The following is a 22,073-nucleotide window of genomic DNA, read 5'->3' as shown; positions in this document are numbered from 1 at the left end:
AGGGATCGAAATCCGAGTTCATTCCACAATGATCAAAATGCAATGGAGATGTCACCAAGAGGCGACATTGTGCAGCGAATCGTGGTGGAACAGTTTGTAGCAATGCGATACACACAAAACTAGTCCCGTGAAAAATTAAATCATATGGAGGTATGATCGGGAGCTATTGGGAGCTTCACTTCGGCGAATAACACAACGACAAGAAAGGCTATGGATTCAAGGAGTAAAGGTCATGGTATCGTAGAGGTGGGTCTTCCGTGCGTGCATCGAATTTTGCATCAGATTAAAGCCTTGGTCATCAGCAAATGGGGGTTGTGTACCACCGAGAGAAAAGTTCGAATGCAAGTACTAGTGAGTCCCATAGTTGGGACTTGATCATGTAGAGGTATGACCGGAGCGGCTAGCGAGTTAGACTGCTCCAGAGCTCATATTCGCTTAAGAGAGACCGACAAGTCAAAGGACAAGGCCGAGTAAGCAAACATTGCTACCAAGGAAGCTGAAGAGAACAGAATCGATGCGAACCCTACAACATGATGGCAGAGGCCATGCATGGGAATTGCAGTCTGTCTTTTCGTCGACCAAGGGGAACTGCTCGGAGAACACAAAGGTATTGAAGCGACGATGAGTCCAGAGGGACTTAGCTACCCAAAACCAAGCATCGATTAGAATGGAGGTAGACTCGAAGGAGTGCCATAGAGGCAGATCTACCGATCATGAAGAAAGGGACACAGAGGCGAGGCGACGAATAATAGGGTCATGGGCATAGTAGCATCGTGGTATCGTAGAGTCGGGACTTCTGTGAAGTCATAGATCCCTTGCTCTAATGGAGGGAGAGCGCTTGGTCGTGAAAGAGACAAACTCCAAGTATCGAGACAAGGCTGAAGGGCAGAGGCCAAGGAACTTCGTAAGACCGATGTCAACGAACTTCTCATCAAGATAGCCGAAAGTGAAGGACGTCGAGTCGATGCAAGAGTGCACGACCAAGGAACAAAGCAGGCAGCACGTAGTGTTGTACCTTTGCTACTCAGTGGAGTAGGCGGCAAAGATGATCGAGAAAACGATACAATCCCAGAGGCGACGAAAACTATTAAAGACTTACTCCAAGTTGGGGTGAAAACTTCTTACATTCCAAAAGTTCGATAGCATTAAGAAGGTGAATCACAGTAGCAAACTCGACGTAAGGAGTACAAACACTTCGAGTGCTTCAAAAGTATGAGCAAAAAACAAGCGAAAAATAGTAACCAGCTCGATGCATGGAGTACAACCCTTGAGGAGGTGGGTGACGTCATGTAACCTTTGCCTTCTCAACTCTTAAGAGAATGAACAAAACCGAGTACCCTAATTCTCTTATCTATCCAACAGAGGAGCTCTACATAGGTTTAAAGACTCTTCAAAAAAATCCAATGGAAGACAATAGTTGTCAAATCCTCACCGATGGTGATCGGTGCTACTGAGAGTAGATTGTCCGCTTCATTTCCCAATAGAATGTTAATCGAAAGCGAAAGTGATGCGAACCTACTTGGAAGTGACAACTAAGTGAAAGAAGAGTCGATTGGAAAATTTTGTGGAGGAAGAACCCAAAAACTTCAAAAGTTTATGAGGCGATGCTCGTTAAAGCTCCAATAGCCATCAACCCAATTCAAGCGGCATGAGGCATTTGAGAGACTGGCGCATATCAAGGATGGTCTTTTCCTTCATTTGAAAGATCCACAAGAACCAACAGGGATCAACTAAACTCAGCTAACCCCACTAGAGTCAGAGTCATTAGCAAGTTGAAGCAGCATGGCAGATCAAAAGTTTGACTACTCAACAACAGCGACGGAGAGCAATAGGGAGCCAAGAGGCACATTACAATTGGAGCAGAAAATTGAAGACTCAGCAAAGGCGAGGAATTGCAGCGTCAACAAAGGCTTTGTTAACGAGGACGTCGAAGGAATAAGTGGGAGAGAATGTCACTGACAAAATTATAAATTGGGTGTTCGATGTAATACTTATGTATGTCCGTGTCTTTTGATTTGTTCATGCTTTGCACAGCATGTAGAGGAACGGTCAAAGACTTGACAGCCCCATTTTAGCTGGGTTTGGTGGCCATTTTAGGCTTGTAAATAACGGTTGTGTCATGTGAACATTTGTGGGAGATTTCAGTCTGTAGTGGACCATTTTAGCCCCTTTGTTGTGCAACCATTTAGAGCTTGTAAAGTATATTTATAATTTGCATTGGTTATAAAGTATTTACTGAAATGATTGCTCGTGGATCCTGAGTGAGATGTTTTCTCTAGCTCGTTTTCTCTTTTGTACGTCCTAAGGGACCATAGGAGGTTTTGAAAAGGCTGACCTTTGCGGACGGACACGCAAGGGTGCCACACGACTTAGGCAAAACCAACTAAGTGCGTGACAGATCAGCGCATACTAAGGATAGTCTTTTCCTTCATTTGAGAGATCCGCAGGAAACAACAGGAATCAACACAACTCAGCCAACCCCACACCAGAGTCAAAGTCATTGGCGAGTTGAGGCAGCATGACGGATCAAAGTTCGACTACTCAACAATAGCGATAGAGTGCAATTGGAAGCCAAGAGGCGCATTGCAACTGGTGCAGAAGATGGAAGACTCAGCAAAGGCAAGGAGATGCAACGTCTGCAAAGGCTTCGACGAGGATGTCGAAGTAATAAGCGAGGGAGAATGTCACGGACAAAACTATAAACGAGGTGTTTGGTGTACTGCTCATGTATGTCTGTGTCTTTCGGTTTAGTTAATGCTTTGCACAACATGTAAAGGGTTGACAAGAAGCTTAGCAGCCCCATTTTCTTTGGTTTTGGTGGCCATCCTAGGCTTGCAAACAAAGGTTGAGTCATGTGGGCACTCGTGGGGATCTCAGCTTGTAGTGGACCATTTTGGACCTTTTGTTGTGCGACCATTCAGAGCTTCTGAAGTTTGTAATTTTCATTGGCTATGAAGTGTTTGCTGAAATGATTGCTTGTGGATCCTAAGTAAGACTCTTTTCCTAACCCGTTTTCTGTTTTGTAGGTCTTAAGGGACCATAGGAGGTTTCGAGGAGGCTAATCTTTGCAGACGTACACGCAAGGGTACCGCACGACTTAGGCAAAACCAACTAAGTGCGTAACAACACAAGGAGAAGAAACGAGGCGAGGAGAAGAAACAAAGCAACTTCGCCCAAGGCAATGTCGCACCTTTTTTTTATTTTTTTAACTTTTATTATTATTATTATTATTATTATTATTATATATATATATATATATATATATATATATATATATATATATATATATATATATACCAACCAATACGCCAAAGCATACCGCTCAATGCGCACATACCATACCGTACCAAGCTGAGCTCGAAACATCGGCATGGTACGAAATTATGAACCTTGGATTCAAGCTTAACTTGCAAAGGCTAGAGGTTGATGACTCAATAAAGAATCAGAATTCACAGTCACAAATGTTAGAAAATAAAACCATACAACAAATAATCATACATCTCAAATAACAGGTTGAACATGGTCAATTTCAAATATTTATTTCATGTAGAACTTGTTAAAAAGTTCATAAAGATTCTTGTCCAACTCAAGTTGTTCAAAAGGAGTTTGAACCGAAAAAGAAGCACGATGAGGAAGATTGTTTTGACATCTTATCAAGCATTCCATCTCCTATAGCAGCTAAAGGGCTACTCCATCTCCTAGAGCAATGGTAGAGAAGTAGGTTAAGTTAGGATAATAAGACAAAATGCCTACACAACCTGTCAGAGACTCCATGTTTCATAAGCCAATAAAAATCTAGCAAGTGGATCAGAACTGGTTGGTTACTTAAGAAACACACCATGGCATGTCTTTAAGCGAAAGGGATAAACAGCGAGGGGAGTAAAGGAATAATGAAACATATACATTATCACTACCATAAACTGCAATTTCACCCGGACAGGTGCCTACCAACCAGAATTTACCTGTTTGGGTGTGAACCGATTTGCGGACTCAACCCATTTCAGGCAGTCCGATCTGGCCATATAAAAAAAATCACACACCATCTTATTGTGACAGGAGCCTCGATGTGCGTAGTCAGCCATCCTGCCATCATCGACCAGGTATGCTCCTCTGCTCCTCCTTTTCCTCCGTCATCACCTCCTTCCCTTCTTCCTCTTCCTCTTCCTCCTCTTTTCTCCTCTTGCTCTACCACCTCCTCTTCTTCCTTCCGCTTCCTCCTCCTCCCTCTTCCTCCACTGTCACATCTTCCTTCCTCTTCAAGTCTTTGGTACAGTACACTGTTATTGGTCGATATGTACTGGTCTAACAGGGTCAGTACAGTACCCCAGTTCGAGATTGCAATTCTTGATCACTAACTATCCAGATATTAAAAGATAGCAATTAAAGATCCTGAGACAGTAATCCAGAATAGTCATTGTGCAAATAATCAAACTTTCGTATTAAGTGGTCTCTGCAACCCTAAAAAATGACAGATCGAATACTTCAGTATGAAAACAATAAGGAAAAATAATAAGCTAGCTACAAATAAAGAGCTTTTCAAGAAAAATTAGAGAAACAAGAGCAACGATAGATACATTACAATAACTACAGTTGGTAAAAAATAGGATCTTCGACTTTGTAGTAAAAGCCAAGCCGTGTGGATCGAGAAAAGAATCACCTGTACTGGAGTATTAATAGCAGCCCGTTCAATGTGCCCCCTCTGAGCATTGCTGGCATGATCCAATGAAGGAAAACATCGTGATCGTCCGAGCAATGTCTGGACACGTCCTGTTGTCCTTGCTTCATTCTTTTGTTTTTCTTGCCAAAGCAAAACTTCTCGTCTTCCTTCGTACCAAAGATCAACCGTCTTCTTTGCTTCCTCAACAGAAACCTAAGCACAAAGCAACTCTGAGGACTAATGCCATCGATAATTGATCGATCTAGGTAATCACCCAAGGGAAATGAACAACTTTACCTTGTAGATAATATATTACAGTAATGTAATTGTTTAAATATTCAACACAAATCTTCAAGACCTTTTTTTTTTTTACATAAAACTTCTACTTATGCATATGGAAATGGAAGAGAAGGCATAGCTAGAAAATGTGCCAAAATAAATTTTGGTACAGAACAGTACATCCTACAATAAATTCTTAAGTATGAAACTATGCTTTGGTGTGATTCACTATGCCAAGTAGTGGTTTGATATACAATGTTATGCATAATCATACACCCCTAACATTAAGTTTACACACACACAGTGAACATATAGGTGTCGTATTGAACAGTTGAAGCCACATAAACACTAGAACCATAGTATACAAGATTAATATTTGTGTCGGTACTGAGGTCAGCTAGAAATGATACAATCTGGATCAGCGAGATCAATCAGAATGAACCAATGGGGATCAAAATAGACTGAGAAAATAATGTTAAGATAAAAATTCTAAAAATATACAACAGATAATTGCAAAATGAAATAAAATAAAATTCTATATACATGTTGAAATATTTGCTTACCATTATATTTCATAAAACAATTAACTTCCTTACGAAATATAAAATCAAATGTATATAAAAAACATTTACAACTTAAGCAAACAAACAAGTGACTACCTTGAGTTGAATGATGTTGGGTGATGAGCTTTAGGGTTGAAATTTGCTCTACAGTATGTATGCAGGGATTTCTAATTATTTTACATTATTAACATGTAAAATCAAGGCATCTGCTTCATCTAAACAAATCTACTTACCAGCTCATAAAACTGACTGTCCTATATGTGTTCCAGTAGTCATTCCTTATGCATCTATCAGATTTGGTCCTCTTAGTGAAATCACAAGAGCTGATCTGGGTTCTTGACAAACACTATGTGAAAGTAAGAGTAAGAGGAACCTAGCTATTACAAGCAAAGGCGAGGCAACTTCAAGGCCACTCCAAGAAAGATCCTGCATGAAGAGGGGCTACCAGAAATATATGGATTGAGACATTCCTCTTAACTTTCAAATCAGAATATTCTCCAAGGTAGAGAAAGGCACTCAAGAACAGTTAAAGAAAAGGTCACCTGAAACAGTAAGCAAGTAGAGAGTATGTTGGATTTTGTAGTCTCAAAAGTGTCAACCTGTTTTTAGAAAATCCCTTCATATAGTAGTCCCTGTAACGATCTGCAGGCCGTTACCTAAATGGGGTTAGTTATTCTGTTTGGATATGGTTGTTGGGCATCAATTTAACTGCATTGTCACAGAATTCAGTTTAATGGCATTGACTGTCTCTATGATGGTTTAACTGTAACTGCTTTGATGACCTGTAAGTTGGTTGTAAATGCTTCAGATGATGTGTGAAATTATTTGTTCTGGTCCATGCTCATAGATGCAACCATGGCATCCACTAAAAGCCCTGCATCAGTATGTCTATTTTGACTGAACTTAACCAGTTGATCATATCCAGAATGTAAGTATACTCCAAGTCATATGACACCTAATGATGTATAACACTAAAATACTGAAATATGAATGCATGAATGGAAGTTGGTAAATAACTATTGTAACATAAGTTAATCAAACATAAGACGACCTCGAAATGCATCAAGAGATTTAATAACCCTACTGTTCCCGTATAGGGAAGCTACTATGGTATTACCTTCCAATCACGAGAAAGTCCTATGGGTGTTTTTCCATAAGCAATAGAAAAATTAAGCATCTTAGCTCTCCTTCTTTCGGTAGCAAAAACATCCTGTGACCAGAGTAAACAAGGCACATTTTATTGCCATATTTCTAGCTAAAAACAACCAGAGTATTCTGCAAACTACAAAGGAAAATTATGTTTTTTTTCTCAGACAAGTACATAAGCACAAGAATTAATTCAGAGAACTAGTTTCATAAATTAAAAAAAATACAGATATCCAGGAAACATATCCCACCGGCAGGTGACGCTAGAGGCATTCAGCACAGCATTAATAGAATAAAACACATAGATTTTGTCATAATTTACATAACTAGATTCGTTGTGCATAAAGCAGGATAAAAAGAAATCTAGCACAATAATTGTTATCCACCTGACAATAATATGGTCATGTTACTAATCAAACAAAAAAATTGACTGAATATATTATGTTGTGTACAGCAAAAAACATTTGACTGAGAAGATCTCACCAATCTAGAGGGCAAGCATTACGATAAGGTTGTACCTACATGACCTGGGTAATTGATTTTCAATTCACAAAAACAGTGTCTCTGCTACATACATTACCCTCTCAAAACTCCATATTGGCGAGAACCTTGTGTCATGGATCTGTCCCCATCTAAAGTAGATGTAATCAACCAATTGAAAAGGAAAAAGCTCTAACCTCATTGGCATGTATAAGATTGATAAGATGCCAACGATATTGGTAGCTAGGTTGAGCCATAGTTGGACCAAGCATTACTGTAGTAAAAGAAATAAACTGAAACTACCCAACAATGAACAAGAATAATTGTAACATATAACAACATCATTATAGGCCAGCATCCATATTTAGTTACCAAACATCAAATATTAGATTTTTGTTACAACAATCTAGAGAATCAAGAACACGAGTTCTGACATGAACAAAAAAAATCCAAACTTTACACCATTTGAATAATTATCTAAGTCTTCTATTGTTAGGATCAAGAGCACTAAGAGGGGGGGGGGGTGAATTAGTGCAGCGGAAAACTTTCTGCGATTAAAATCGAAAGCTGCGTTCGAACGACGAAAACGACTTCGATGTAAAATCCGATTCTAAAACTACATTAGCTTAAGATTAAGCGAGATGACGTTAAAGTAAATCTACAAAGGTAGTTTGCAGTTTATGATAAAAATCAGAATGCAAGCGCAAACTGAAATGCGACGTTCGTACGATAAAACCGGTTTACGTCTAAATGTCAACTTTGAAGATACTGAACTTTGAGATATGTTTTGTAAATGCGCAGAAGGCAGTTTGCAGTTATAATTCGAGTCAAAACGTAAACGTAAATTGAAATGTAATGATCGTACGAAAATGCAGATTTACGTCTAAACGAAGATTCGGAAAGTTCTGAACTTAGAAACTCGTTCGTAAAAGCGCAGAAGGCAGTAGCTATTTAGGAGGTTTGCAGTAATGATAAAATGCTCAAAGTAAATGCAAACCGAGATTTAGAGTGGTTCGGTCAGTCTTGACCTACTCCACTTTTGGCTTCCTCCACCGACGAGGTCACCGACGTCAACTAAAGGCCTTCCTTCAATAGGCGAAGGCCAACTGCCCTTTTACAGATTCACTCCTTTTGACGGGCTCAGGAGACAACCCTTACAGAACTTTACTCTCCTCTCTTTACAACTCAAAAACTTTGAAGAACAGAAGGAGAACTTTTGACCTTTACAACAATTTTGAGCTCTAAGAATCACAGAAAGAGATCAAGATTTCGAGTGTTTGTCTATCTCTTCAGTGCTGAATGGGTGGGGTATTTATAGGCCCCAACCCAGTTCAAATTTGGAGCTCAAAACTATCAAATCCCGGAATTCCGGGATCAAGCGGTTGCACCTCCTGACTGGAGCGGTTGCACCGCCTGGCAGAGCTCGGAGACTGAGCCCCGACGGTTGCACCTCTCTGTCAGGGGCGGTTGCACCGCCTGAGTCTGGCTCGAAGACTGAGCCCAGGCGGTTGCACCTCCTAACTGAGGCGGTTGCACCGCCTGCCAGAACTCGAAGACCAAGCTCAGGCGATGCTACCTCTCTGTCAGGGGAGGCTGCACCGCCCAATCTTGAGAAGAGTTTTCATTCAGAGCAATTAACTTTACTTAGGTTATTACGTAAGAGTTTTCATTTTAAGGCAAAGACTTTTGCACGATAGATCTTTTAACGTGCATTCTCTCAATGTCGTACACATGTTTGTGATAGTTTGTTCAAGTTGGTAATCCTTTCAAGTTCATGACAGATTTAGTTTCTTCATGATACAAGGTTGGATTCGAAGGTGATGAATGGATAAAATTGACGGGTTCGAAGATCAAGAGGATATGTGAATCATACGTTTCTAATTCTGAAAAGTCAAATAAGATTGTATCCAAAACGCATTTATGATTTTATGATTTCCACCTGTTATTTAAGCTAGAGAGCATTGCGAGTTCCTTTTTTTTTTTTTTTTTTTTTAATCTTGGGTCATGACTATCGAGAATCCAGGAGCAGAATGTTATTTCTTGCTCCAGCCTATAATTTTATGTTTTTACAGGAAGGGATGATTTTTAGGTACCCATTTGCGTTTGGGTGCCTCACAAATAGATTTACATTGTCTATCATGTTGCATAGAATTTATCATAGTTCCTTTAGGAACCCAAATCGATTTGTTTGGACTAATTTTGTTAAATGGACAATAATGCGTCTTGTGTCCAACTTTGCAACAAAAGTTGCATTTGTTTTGATGTCGAACATGTAAGATGGGGCCTTTTATGAAGGCGGTTGGATTTTGATGAGAACTTCTCACAAATCCAATTCCACTTTTTTTTGGAACGTGACCCTTCTTTGCAAGGATCATGTTTAATGATTTGCTACCAACCTCGAATTTCTTCAAGGTGTCCTTAAGTAGCAAATTTTCCTTTTAGAAAGTTTCTAGATCATGGCATTTTATGCATGAGCTTAAACTATCATGATGTTCAGCTTTTAACTTATCGAAATTACAAATAAGACTATCATGCTCCTTTTTTAGCAATTTGTATTTTCTACTAATAGTTTTACATTCATCAAATAATTCATGGAAAGCATTTAATAATTCATCAAATGATAAATCTGCATCTTTTAAATTTGTTACCTCATCTCCGATGGCCATTAAGGCATAATGAGCAACTTGCTCGGTGTTGGACTCCTCTTCTTCGGATGCGCTCGAATCATCCCATGTTGCTTTGAGCGCCTTCTTCTTGGATGTTCTCTTCTTGGCTTGGGGACAATCACTCTTGTAGTGTCCCAGCTTTTTGCACTCATAGCAAATAACTTGGTCCTTCTTGGGTTCAAGTTTATTTTTTACATCATTCTTAAACTTGTTTCTTTTAAAGAATTTTTTAAATTTTCTTGTTAGAAGTGTCAAATCATCATCACAGTCCTCATCACTTGAGTTTTCTCTCAAGTGGCATTCTGAAGTTTTAAGTGTCATATCCTTTCTGTTTTTTGGAAGGATGTCTTCTTGCTCTTCATGAGCTTTACAAGTCATTTCGTAGGTCATTAATAACCCGATTAGTTCTTCAAGAGGGAAGTTGCGCAGATCTTTTGCCTCTTGAATAGCAGTGACTTTAGGATCCCAACTCTTAGGAAGGGATCTTAGTATCTTATTTACGAGCTCAAAATCCAAAAAGCTTTTTCCGAGTCCTTTGAGACCGTTGACGACATCCGTAAAACGGGTAAACATGTCGCCAATGGTTTCACTCGGTTTCATCCGGAAAAGTTCGAATGAATGTAACAGCAGATTGATCTTTGACTCTTTCACTCTACTTGTGCCTTCGTGAGTCACTTCGAGTGTGTGCCAAATATCAAATACGGTTTCACAAGTTGAAACACGGTTAAACTCGTTTTTATCAAGTGCACAAAATAAGGCATTCATAGCCTTTGCATTAAGAGCGAAAGCCTTCTTCTCCAATTCATTCCAATCGATCATTGGAAGAGAAGACTTCGAAAATCCTTTTTCGACAAGATTCCATAGTTCAAAATCCATAGAAATAAGAGGGATCCTCATTCGGGTCTTCCAGTAGGTGTAGTCCGTCCCACTGAACATGGGTGGACGTGTAATAGAATGGCCCTCTTGGTTTCCGACGTACACCATTTCTCTTGGGTTTTAATCCGTTAGAGAGTTAACCCCGGTCTGATACCAATTATTAGGATCAAGAGCACTAAGAGGGGGGGGGGGTGAATTAGTGCAGCGGAAAACTTTCTGCGTTTAAAATCGAAAGCTGCATTCGAACGAAGAAATCGACTTCGATGTAAAATCCGATTCTAAAACTACTTTAGCTTAAGATTAAGCGAGATGACGTTAAAGTAAATCTACAAAGGCAGTTTGCAGTTTATGATAAAAATCATAATGCAAGCGCAAACTGAAATACGACGTTCGTACGATAAAACCGGTTTACGTCTAAATGTCAACTTTGAAGATACTGAACTTTGAGATATGTTTTGTAAATGCGCAGAAGGCAGTTTGCAGTTATAATTCGAGTCAAAACGTAAACGTAAACTGAAATGTAATGATCGTACGAAAACGCAGATTTACGTCTAAACGCAGATTCGGAAAGTTCTGAACTTAGAAACTCGTTCGTAAAAGCGCAGAAGGCAGTAGCTATTTAGGAGGTTTGCAGTAATGATAAAATGCTCAAAGTAAATGCAAACCGAGATTTAGAGTGGTTCGGTCAGTCTTGACCTACTCCACTTTTGGCTTCCTCCATCGACGAGGTCACCGACGTCAACTAGAGGCCTTCCTTCAATAAACGAAGGCCAACTGCCCTTTTACAGATTCACTCTTTTTGACGGGCTCAGGAGACGACCCTTACAGAACTTTACTCTCCTCTCTTTACAACTCAAAAACTTTGAAGAATAGAAGGAAGAGAACTTTTGACATTTACAACAATTTTGAGCTCTAAGAATCACAGAAAGAGATCAAGATTTCGAGTGTTTGTCTATCTCTTCAGTGCTGAATGGGTGGGGTATTTATAGGCCCCAACCAAGTTCAAATTTGGAGCTCAAAACTATCAAATCCCGGAATTCCGGGATCAGGCGGTTGCACCTCCTGACTAGAGCGGTTGCACCGCCTGACAGAGCTCGGAGACTGAGCCCAGGCGGTTGCACCTCTCTGTCAGGGGCGGTTGCACCGCCTGAGTCTGGCTCGGAGACTGAGCCCAAGCGGTTGCACCTCCTGACTGAGGCGGTTGCACCGCCTGCCAGAACTCGAAGACCGAGCTCAGGCGGTGCTACCTCTCTGTCAGGGGTGGTTGCACCGCCCAATCTTGCTCGAAGACTGAGCCCAGGCGGTGCCACCTCCTGGCTGGGGCGGTTGCACCGCCCAGTCTCCCTGGGAGACTTAGCCCAGGCGGTGCTACCTCCTGGCTTGGGCGGTTGCACCTCCCTCAGCAATCAGGGTCCGAATGGGTAGCTCCATTCGGCCCAATTTCGGTTTTTCAGCGGCCCAATTGCCCCAAGATTAAGCTAATGGGATCACCTCCCATTTCCATCTTAATCAATGTGCTAACTACGATAAATCCTAAGACAATCTCTGCAACTTGCTCCGGTGCGTCAATCGCTTCTTCCGGCGAGTTTCCGGCGAACTTCCGTCGATCATCCGATGAACCGTCGGTGATGCTCTTGCGGACTTTCGGCAAACTCCTGGACTTAGGACGATCCACTTGGCGAGTTCCGACGAGCTTCTTTTGGCAAGCTCTTGGACTTCTCGGATTTGTTCCCGCAGAACCTCCCACGACTGTCTGAGCTTCCGTCGAACTTTCGAACTCGCAACGTGATCATTGTCTTGACTCAGGCGCAACTCCTGTTGCTTGTCTAACTTTTATCGTAGTTAATCCTGCACACTTATCTCAACACATAGATTAGACAACAAATGACAATTGACTTCATTATCAAAATCCGAGATTCAACAATCTCCCCCTTTTTTATGATGACAATCAATTGATAATGGAGTTAACCTTAACTCCCCCTGTCTATATGCCATACTTGAGATAAGACCTATTGATAAGTTAAATCATTTGAACTTATCAATACTCCCATCATGATACCCATCATGATGTATCTCTCTGAAGATGATGTCAAGGCTTGACATCCATTTTCAGTTTTTACATTTCAAGTTTGAATGATGATAATAGTAACAATTCATCATATTGTAAGATATCAACATGTAAAGCGGTGAAGTAAGATTTTGATATCATTACATGATGTACACATATCAAATATTTTAGCAAGTATTGCATTTCTTCATATGGTAAGATATCAACTCAAGGCATAATGCAAATTATAACATCTGTTCATATATCTCTTAGTGATGCAAGCATGGCAGCATAATCATAGCATCAGATCAGTGTTTATAGCATCAATTCTAGGATCAATTCATATATTTCTAGCATCAATTTATAGTATCAATTCATCAATTTCTCCCCCTTTGTCATCAACAAAAAACATGATAGCTGTGATAGCAGGAAAACAATATAAGCAAGTTATCAAGCATACAAGGGAAGGCATGTAGATTGCTTTGTATAACCCTTTGTGCATGAAGGAGGAAGGCCATTAGTGATTCCAGCTCTTTGAGTCAAGATATGTGTTTGAAACATCTTTTTGCAAAAAATACTTTTACCCATATTTGATGGAATTCATAAGCATAAATCATTTCATCAAATCCATTTCAAAAAAAATTTCAATGAAGACAAAACATTTCAACACATGTAATGAAGTGATTTGATCATTCAATAAAGCCTGAAAAATAATTTTACCTAATTTGACTATTCGGACACATCATCATTCCGAAAAAAAATGATACCATTAAAATCCGAGATAACCTTTTAGTTTATATTTACCACAAGGCACAAGACATATATTTACCACGATAGATGTTTACAACCATATCAAGGATCAAGACAAAGCACATCATGGTGAGTAACATAAAGAGTTTACAACAACAGATGTTCATACAAGTTCATTCATGAGGTGGAAAATTAAAGTGCCTAAACAAGGAGTCAAATTAACTATGAATTTGCTGCAGCTCAGATAGGATTTGATCTTGTCGTTGTTCAATCCGTTCTTGTCTCTGTTCGAATCGATCCATCCGAATCCCAATATCTTCGACGGATGATGTATGAGTTTGCTCAAATGAATGTGTTTCCTCAAAGGGACAGATCGGAGGAGATTGGGTACCCCTAAATACTGGTGTTTCCGGTTCTGGTTCAGGTTGAGGGGGATCAGTTCTTCTTGGCATTCTAACCCAGTTACCGTTTCTATAATAACATCTTAGTCGGTGAAGTAGATTTTTGTTTATTATGCTAAATCTGTCTACTTTTATTACTTCTTCTTCCGGTGGTATTAGAATATCGTAAGCTTTCATTATTCTAGTGATTATACCACCATATGGGAGCATCATGTCTTTCTTAGATAGTTCTAACATTTTTGTTGGATAAGATAACCAAGACAGATGTCACGTCCTTTCATGATCAGATACATGGTTCCCAATTCTAATTGACTTACTTCATCATGATGGTATTGTTTAGGGAGAATTATGCTAGTTAGGATATGATGAAGTATCTTAGTGTTTAAAGGTAGTAGATGTTCACAACTTTTAGGAACAAATGCTAAGTTGGGATTGGCAAAGATTGTTCCTAAGGCTTCAACATAGGATGTTCCAATAGTTTCATCATCCCATGATCCTCTAAAGTAAAGTCCTATACTTTTCATGGGAATTCCTATCATGTCGCAAATGAATCTATCTGTTATTGAGATGTGTTGTCCTAAAAGATAGGTGGACATTCTTTCTTCATCATCTATTTGTATGTTGTTGTAAAACAATCTAACAAGTCTTGGATAGATGGGTTAGTTAATTTGCAAGATTGGAAGTAGATCTAGGTTTGCAAACCATTGGATAGTCTCTAAGTCTCTTAGTTCATTTAGATCTACGTATTTTCCCTTATTAATACTCCTAAGTTCGAAAGAGGAAATTTTTCAGCATGGTTTTTTGAATCAAAAAGGGTGAGATCAAAATCTTATACTAATCTCCTCTTTGCCTTGTCCCTTGAGGATCTTCTAGATCCCATAACTACTGCTGTTTAGAGGGATAGTGATAAGCAAGAGTAAATGAATGAAAAAACAGAGTTTAAGGGGTTCTTAGATAGTACCTTAGTGAAATCTTCAAGAGAGGGAAGGATTGTTGATGTTTTGCTCCGAAATGAGGGGTATTTGGGATGCTAAACAGGGTGAAATGGGGATGGAGGAGGCTTGGAAGAGTAGAGGAGGAAAGGTAGTGAGTTGGGGTCGGTTTCACCGCCGGCCCTAGCTTGGGTTAAAAAGGGGCAGAGTTGCGGGCGGTTGAACCTCTGGCTGGAGCGGTGCAACCGCTGGCAACACATGATAGCTGGAGGTGCTACCGCCAGCTAGGGAGGTGCCACCGCCTGTAGGTAGTGAGCACTTGTTCTGATCAGTGTGATTTGATCTGGGAGTATTTTTTGTCTTGAGAAGAGTTTTCATTCAGAGCAATTAACTTTACTTAGGTTATTACGTAAGAGTTTTCATTTTAAGGCAAAGACTTTTGCACGATAGATCTTTTAACGTGCATTCTCTCAATGTCGTACACATGTTTGTGATAGTTTGTTCAAGTTGGTAATCCTTTCAAGTTCATGACAGATTTAGTTTCTTTATGATACAAGGTTGGATTCGAAGGTGATGAATGGATGAAATTGACGGGTTCGAAGATCAAGAGGATATGTGAATCATACGTTTCTAATTCTGAAAAGTCAAATAAGGTTTTATCCAAAAACGCATTTGTGATTTTATGATTTCCACCTGTTATTTAAGCTAGAGAGCATTGTGAGTTCCTTTTTTTTTTTTTTTTAATCTTGGGTCATGACTATCGAGAATCAAGGAGCAGAATGTTATTTCTTGCTCCAGCCTATAATTTTATGTTTTTACAGGAAGGGATGATTTTTAGGTACCCATTTGCGTTTGGGTGCCTCACAAATAGATTTACATTGTCTATCATGTTACATAGAATTTATTATAGTTCCTTTAGGAACCCAAATCAATTTGTTTGGACTAATTTTCTTGAATGAACAATAATACGTTTTGTGTCCAACTTTGCAACAAAAGTTGCATTTGTTTAGATGTCGAACATGTAAGATGGGGCCTTTTATGAAGGTGGTTGGATTTTGGTGAGGACTTCTCACAAATCCAATTCCACTTCTTTTGGGAACGTGACCCTTGTATACAAGGATCATGTTTAATGATTTGCTACCAACCTCGAATTTCTTCAATGTGTCCTTAAGTAGCAAGCTTTACTTTTGAAAAGTTTCTAGATCATGGCATTTTATGCATGAGCTTAAACTATCATGATGTTCAGCTTTTAACTTATGGAAATTACAAATAAGACTATCATGCTCCTTTTTTAGCAATTTGTATTTTCTACTAATAGTCTTATATTCATCAAATAATTCATGGAAAGCATTTAATAATTCATCAAATGATAAATCTGCATCTATTAAATTTGTTACCTCATCTCCAATACCAATTAAGGCTTAATGAGCAACTTGCTCGGTGTTGGACTCCTCTTCTTCGGATGCGCTCGAATCATCCCATGTTGCTTTGAGCGCCTTCTTCTTGGATGTTCTTTTCTTGGCTTGGGGACAATCACTCTTGTAGTGTCCCGACTTTTTGCACTCATAGCAAATAACTTGGTCCTTCTTGGGTTCAAGTTTATTTTTTGCGTCATTCTTAAACTTGTTTCTTTTAAAGAATTTTTTAAATTTTCTTGTTAAAAGTGCCAAATCATCATCACAGTCCTCATCACTTGAGTTTTCTCTCAAGTGGCATTCTGAAGTTTTAAGTGTCATATCCTTCCTGTTCTTTGGAAGGATGTCTTCTTGCTCTTCATGAGCTTTACAAGTCATTTCGTAGGTCATTAATGACCCGATTAGTTCTTCAAGAGGGAAGTTGCGCAGATCTTTTGCCTCTTGAATAGCACTGACTTTAGGATCCCAACTCTTAGGAAGGGATCTTAGTATCTTATTTACGAGCTCAAAATCCGAAAAGCTTTTTCGGAGTCCTTTTAGACCGTTGACGACATCCGTAAAACGGGTAAACATGTCGCCAATGGTTTCACTCTGTTTCATCCGGAAAAGTTCGAAAGAATGTAACAGCAGATTGATCTTTGACTCTTTCACTCTACTTGTGCCTTCGTGAGTCACTTCGAGTGTGTGCCAAATATCAAATGCGGTTTCAAAAGTTGAAACACGGTTAAACTCGTTTTTATCAAGCGCACAAAATAAGGCATTCATAGCCTTTGCATTAAGAGCAAAAGCCTTTTTCTCCAATTCATTCCAATCGATCATTGGAAGAGAAGACATCAAAAATCCGTTTTCGACAAGATTCCATAGTTCAAAATCCATAGAAATATGAAAGATCCTCATTCGGGTCTTCCAGTAGGTGTAGTCCGTCCCACCGAACATGGGTGGACATGTTATAGAATGGCCCTCTGGGTTTCCGGCGTACGCCATTTCTCTTGGGTTTTAATCCGTTAGAGAGTTAACCCCGCTCTGATACCAATTGTTAGGATCAAGAGCACTAAGAGGGAGGGGGGTGAATTAGTGCAGCGGAAAACTTTCTGCGATTATAATCGGAAGCTGCGTTCGAACAACGAAAACAACTTCGATATAAAATCCGATTCTAAAACTACTTTAACTTAAGATTAAGCGAGATGACGTTAAAATAAATCTACAAAGGCAGTTAGCAGTTTATGATAAAAATCAGAATGCAAGCACAAACTGAAATGCGACGTTCGTACGATAAAACCGATTTACGTCTAAATGTCAACTTTGAAGATACTGAACTTTGAGATATGTTTTGTAAATGCGCAGAAGGCAGTTTACAGTTATAATTCGAGTCAAAACGTAAACGTAAACTGAAATGTAACGATCGTACGAAAACGCAGATTTACATCTAAATGCAGATTCGGAAAGTTCTGAACTTAGAAACTCGTTCGTAAAAGCGCAGAAGGCAGTAGCTATTTAGGAGGTTTGCAGTAATGATAAAATGCTCAAAGTAAATGCAAACCGAGATTTAGAGTGGTTCGGTCAGTCTTGACCTACTCCACTTTTGGCTTCCTCCACCGACGAGGACACCGACGTCAACTAAAGGCCTTCCTTCAATAGGCGAAGGCCAACTGCCCTTTTACAGATTCACTCCTTTTGACGGGCTCAGGAGACAACCCTTACAGAACTTTACTCTCCTCTCTTTACAACTCAAAAACTTTGAAGAACAGGAGAACTTTTGACTTTTACAACAATTTTGAGCTCTAAGAATCACAGAAAGAGATCAAGATTTTGAGTGTTTGTCTATCTCTTCAGTGCTGAATGGGTGGGGTATTTATAGGCCCCAACCCAGTTCAAATTTGGAGCTCAAAACTATCAAATCCCGGAATTCCGAGATCAGGCGGTTGCACCTCCTGACTGGAGCGATTACACCGCCTGGCAGAGCTCGGAGACTAAGCCCAGGCGGTTGCACCTCTCTGTCAGGGGCGGTTGCACCGCCTGAGTCTGGCTCGGAGACTGAGCCCAGGCGGTTGCACCTCCTGACTGAGGCGCTTGCACCGCCTGCCAGAGCTCGAAGACCGAGCTCAGGCGGTGCTACCTCTCAGTCAGGGGAGGTTGCACCGCCCAGTCTTGCTCGAAGACTGAGCCCAGGCGGTGCCACCTCCTGGCTGGGGCGGTTGCACCGCCCAGTCTCCCTGGGAGACTTAGCCCAGGCAGTGCTACCTCCTGGCTTGGGCGGTTGCACCTCCCTCAGCAATCAGGGTCCGAATGGGTAGCTCCATTCGGCCCAATTTCGGTTTTTCAGCGGCCCAATTGCCCCAAGATTAAGCTAATGGGATCACCTCCCATTTCCATCTTAATCAATGTGCTAACTACGATAAATCCTAAGACAATCTCTGCAGCTTGCTCCGGTGCGTCAATCGCTTCTTCCGACGAGTTTCCGGCGAACTTCCGTTGATCATCCGATGAACCCTCGGTGATGCTCCTGCGGACTTCCGACAAACTCCTGGACTTGCGACGATCCACTTGGCGAGTTCCGACGAGCTTCTTTTGGCAAGTTCCTGGACTTCTCGGATTTGTTCCCGCAAAACCTCCGACGACTGTCCGAGCTTCCGTCGAACTCTCGAACTCCCAACGTGATCATTGTCTTGACTCCGGCGCAACTCCTGCTGCTTGTCTAACTTTCATCGTAGTTAATCCTGCACACTTATCTCAACACATAGATTAGACAACAAATGACAATTGACTTCATCATCAAAATCCGAGATTCAACATCTATCACAATTACCCTTTGTAAAAAAGAAACCACAAACAAACTAAAATAACAAAGCAGATGTTTTGTGGTTTAATCAAATGCAAAGTCTCCATATAAAAACTACATGAATTAAATAGAAGTTCAATGCCCACAAAAAAGAAGAAATATCTTTTAAATTAAAGAAATGCAAGACTATTATACCTAAATATAAAGAAATAGTAGAAAAGGATCATTCTTGGATTTCTACAATTCACGGATTCCTAGGATGCATTTTCTGGTTCAAATGTGAACAAGGGTGTGGACCACCCCTTTCGAGAAGTTTGGTCCAGTTCATTTGTTTTTTCTTAGGGTAAAAGTGGCATGTCTCTTGTGATGCCCCTTCTTCCTCACCCACCCACCCCCTTCTCTCTCTCTCTCTCTCTCTCTCTCTCATGTTTCAGGCAGTTTGGTCCGGTTCATTTGTTTTTTTTTTAAGGGCAACAGTGGCATGTCTATGGTGATGCAAACTTCTCATGACCATCCAATCAAGGACCGGTACGGGGCATGTACCTGAGAGATCATTTCAATAGTTCTCGATTGACCTGTTTTCAAACAATTCTCAGAAGATTGACCTGAGAGATCATTTCAATAATTCTCAGAAGATTCTCAAAGGCACAGAATATCATAGATAAGAAAGAACCTGTTTTCAAACAAGTGCTTGAAACAATTGTCATTTGTTGGTGTTTGCCAGGTTATATAATGCACTACATCCTTATGAGCCGTAAAGAAAATATCAGACTTGGCCACCACCAGAGAACACTCTGGACATCGAATACTGTTCTCAACAAACCCACTTCTTGGCTAAGCATCCTGATTTTGCAGCCAATTCACAAACAACCGTTTCATGACTGAAGCAGCAGGGTTCAGCGGAGGTTTATATAACACTAAACAACGAACTCAATCAGATATCTGCACTAATGTTGCAAAGTTGCAGTGAATCAAAGATTCAAAACAGTTAAACAAAAACATAGTTCAATAAGTGGCATTCTTATTGCAGTCTCAAAGTAGTTTGTCAGAGAGAATACAATAAGAAAATGCAATCTACCACCCAGTTGTCCAAACCTTTGAACATTCATTTAGAAAGAGAACAAAAGTCAAGCCAACAAACCTTTTATAACAAAGATGTGCAACAGAAGAAATTCTAGAGAAGTGTTTCAAAATATTTTAAATATCGGTGGAATGGGGGTTCTGCTGTGTTGCCAAATGGCATGTGGCCCCGTGCAACAGGTGAGATGCTCCCTGTGGTAGCCAAAACAGTTCACTGGGACTGGCAAGGCTGAGCGCATACCAGCCTGTGCTAGAGAAGTCAAGCCAACAAACCTTTTATAACAAAGATGTGCAACAGAATAAATTCTAGAGAAGTGTTTCAAAATATTTTAAATATCGGTGGAATGGGGGTTCTGCTGTGTTGCCAAATGGCATGTGGCCCCGTGCAACAGGTGAGATGCTCCCTGTGGTAGCCAAAACAGTTCACTGGGACTGGCAAGGCTGAGCGCATACCAGCCTGTGCTGTACAACAAACAATAGAATCCTTGGATCTTCTTGCTATAACAAATTTGTTGACAATGTCATGCCTATATCAAAATGTCTCTACAGTTGACTATGCACGCAACTGCTACTACAGAAGTTCCAGAATGTGAGAGCACAAAATGTGCCAAAAAGCATACAAACCTTTAATAATGGAACTGGAGGTTCATGTTTTCCAGGTTGAGGATGCCACTCAAGGAGTACTCTGTTTTCTTCAACAGCCTTGCACACATGTGCATACATATTGATAGCTGTTCTAGAATGGAAATCACCACCAGCTCTGAAGGCATCCAACATACTTTGACAGTTCGCAAGGTGTGCTAATATCCTAAGCTCCAGCTTTTAAAGTTTGATTTCAGTATAAGAAAGATAGTAAGCATCAGATGATTGCCTTATATAAGGATTACAAGAAGTTGCAAATTAACATTTAGCTTCCTGACCTGCCCATAATCAGCAACAATAAGAGATTTTCCAGCTTCAGCAATAAAGGCCTGTCGAATTTTGTATCTGTCCTTCTCCAATGCAGGTTGGTTCTGATTAGGAAGAACAACATGATGAATAATCCTGTCTAAGTTTAATGATGAAAACTTTCTTTAAGCATGACATCAAAAAGAAAATAAACTTAAGTGTCATTGCAGAACCAAGGATAGCAAGGTAATATTGAACAGATGGAAAAGAGAATTCAAAATTGTGACCCTCTTGTTACTTGGAATGGCACATAGTGTTAATAGGGAACATTATAAAGATTGAACGTGCTGGCTGTATCACAAACTGCTGATGCTTAATGGTATCGGGCACTACACATGGACATTCGAACAAGTGATTGACCACACATGTTAATGGCAAATGAAGTGACAGAGCCACCAGAAAGCCCCTCACAGCAAGGCAAACCTTGCTCTAAAGCAATATAGGGATAACTACATCTAGAAGAACTTCCCAGAAATTCAAAGTATACCTGGAACCAAAAAAAATAATCAAATCAAAATCAATACATAGAGTCTCAGAGCTTAAAGAAAAGCTAGAATTTACGATATATACAATCAATACATAGTCTCACATACATACATACATACATCAGGAGAACAAAAGGTGGACCATCTTTTATATGAGTTCAAGTGATCGAACGTGTAAGTTAACAGACTTCAGATGTCAAACATGTCCGGCCAAATAAAAAGCTAAAAGTAGCATCCACTACTATGCTGCAACAGAAATCAACAAGAGTGCATATATATTATTTTCTAGGTTCAAACTTTGCCATAGTCAATATGCATCTACGTAAACCTGAGAAGAGAAATTTTGACAAAAGAAACTAGAAGTGGACGATAGCAGTTTAATCAATTTTTTGAAGACAAAAGAATGTCTGGGAGAAAAAGAAGGGTCCAAACACATATTTCAAAAGAAAAAGAGAGCAGCCAAACCTAGCCAATCAAACTACATTTCTTTGAGCAGTCTGTTTTTTACATCTAAAATAATTTTACCTTGGTGTCTAGCTCATAAAAGAGCAGCTGAACCTCGCTAATAG

The 22,073-nt window shown here is 40.0% G+C and overlaps 1 protein-coding gene across 4 annotated transcripts in view; it reads right to left on the bottom strand.

The window, feature by feature from the left end:
* Positions 1–22,073, bottom strand: part of LOC103999832 (DNA polymerase I A, chloroplastic) — a 55,528-nt gene that overhangs the window by 6,804 nt on the left and 26,651 nt on the right. For 3 of the 4 annotated variants that reach the window (XM_065127751.1, XM_009421701.3, XM_009421702.3), the window contains 4 exons: positions 20,992–21,084; positions 20,696–20,890; positions 6,617–6,709; positions 4,658–4,870 (listed from right to left, as the gene is read on the bottom strand). In XM_065127751.1, coding sequence (XP_064983823.1) covers positions 4,658–4,870; positions 6,617–6,709; positions 20,696–20,890; positions 20,992–21,084 — 594 coding nt within the window. Of the gene's footprint in view, positions 1–4,657; positions 4,871–6,616; positions 6,710–20,193; positions 20,529–20,695; positions 20,891–20,991; positions 21,085–22,073 lie in introns of those variants that run through there. The other variant, XM_065127752.1, reaches the window with a different exon arrangement.

Source organism: Musa acuminata, chromosome BXJ2-10, assembly GCF_036884655.1.
Source record: "Musa acuminata AAA Group cultivar baxijiao chromosome BXJ2-10, Cavendish_Baxijiao_AAA, whole genome shotgun sequence".
Taxonomy (NCBI): Eukaryota; Viridiplantae; Streptophyta; class Magnoliopsida; order Zingiberales; family Musaceae; genus Musa; species Musa acuminata.
The sequence above is the reverse complement of the archived record's forward strand: the minus strand, read 5'-3'. Positions and strand labels throughout refer to the sequence as shown.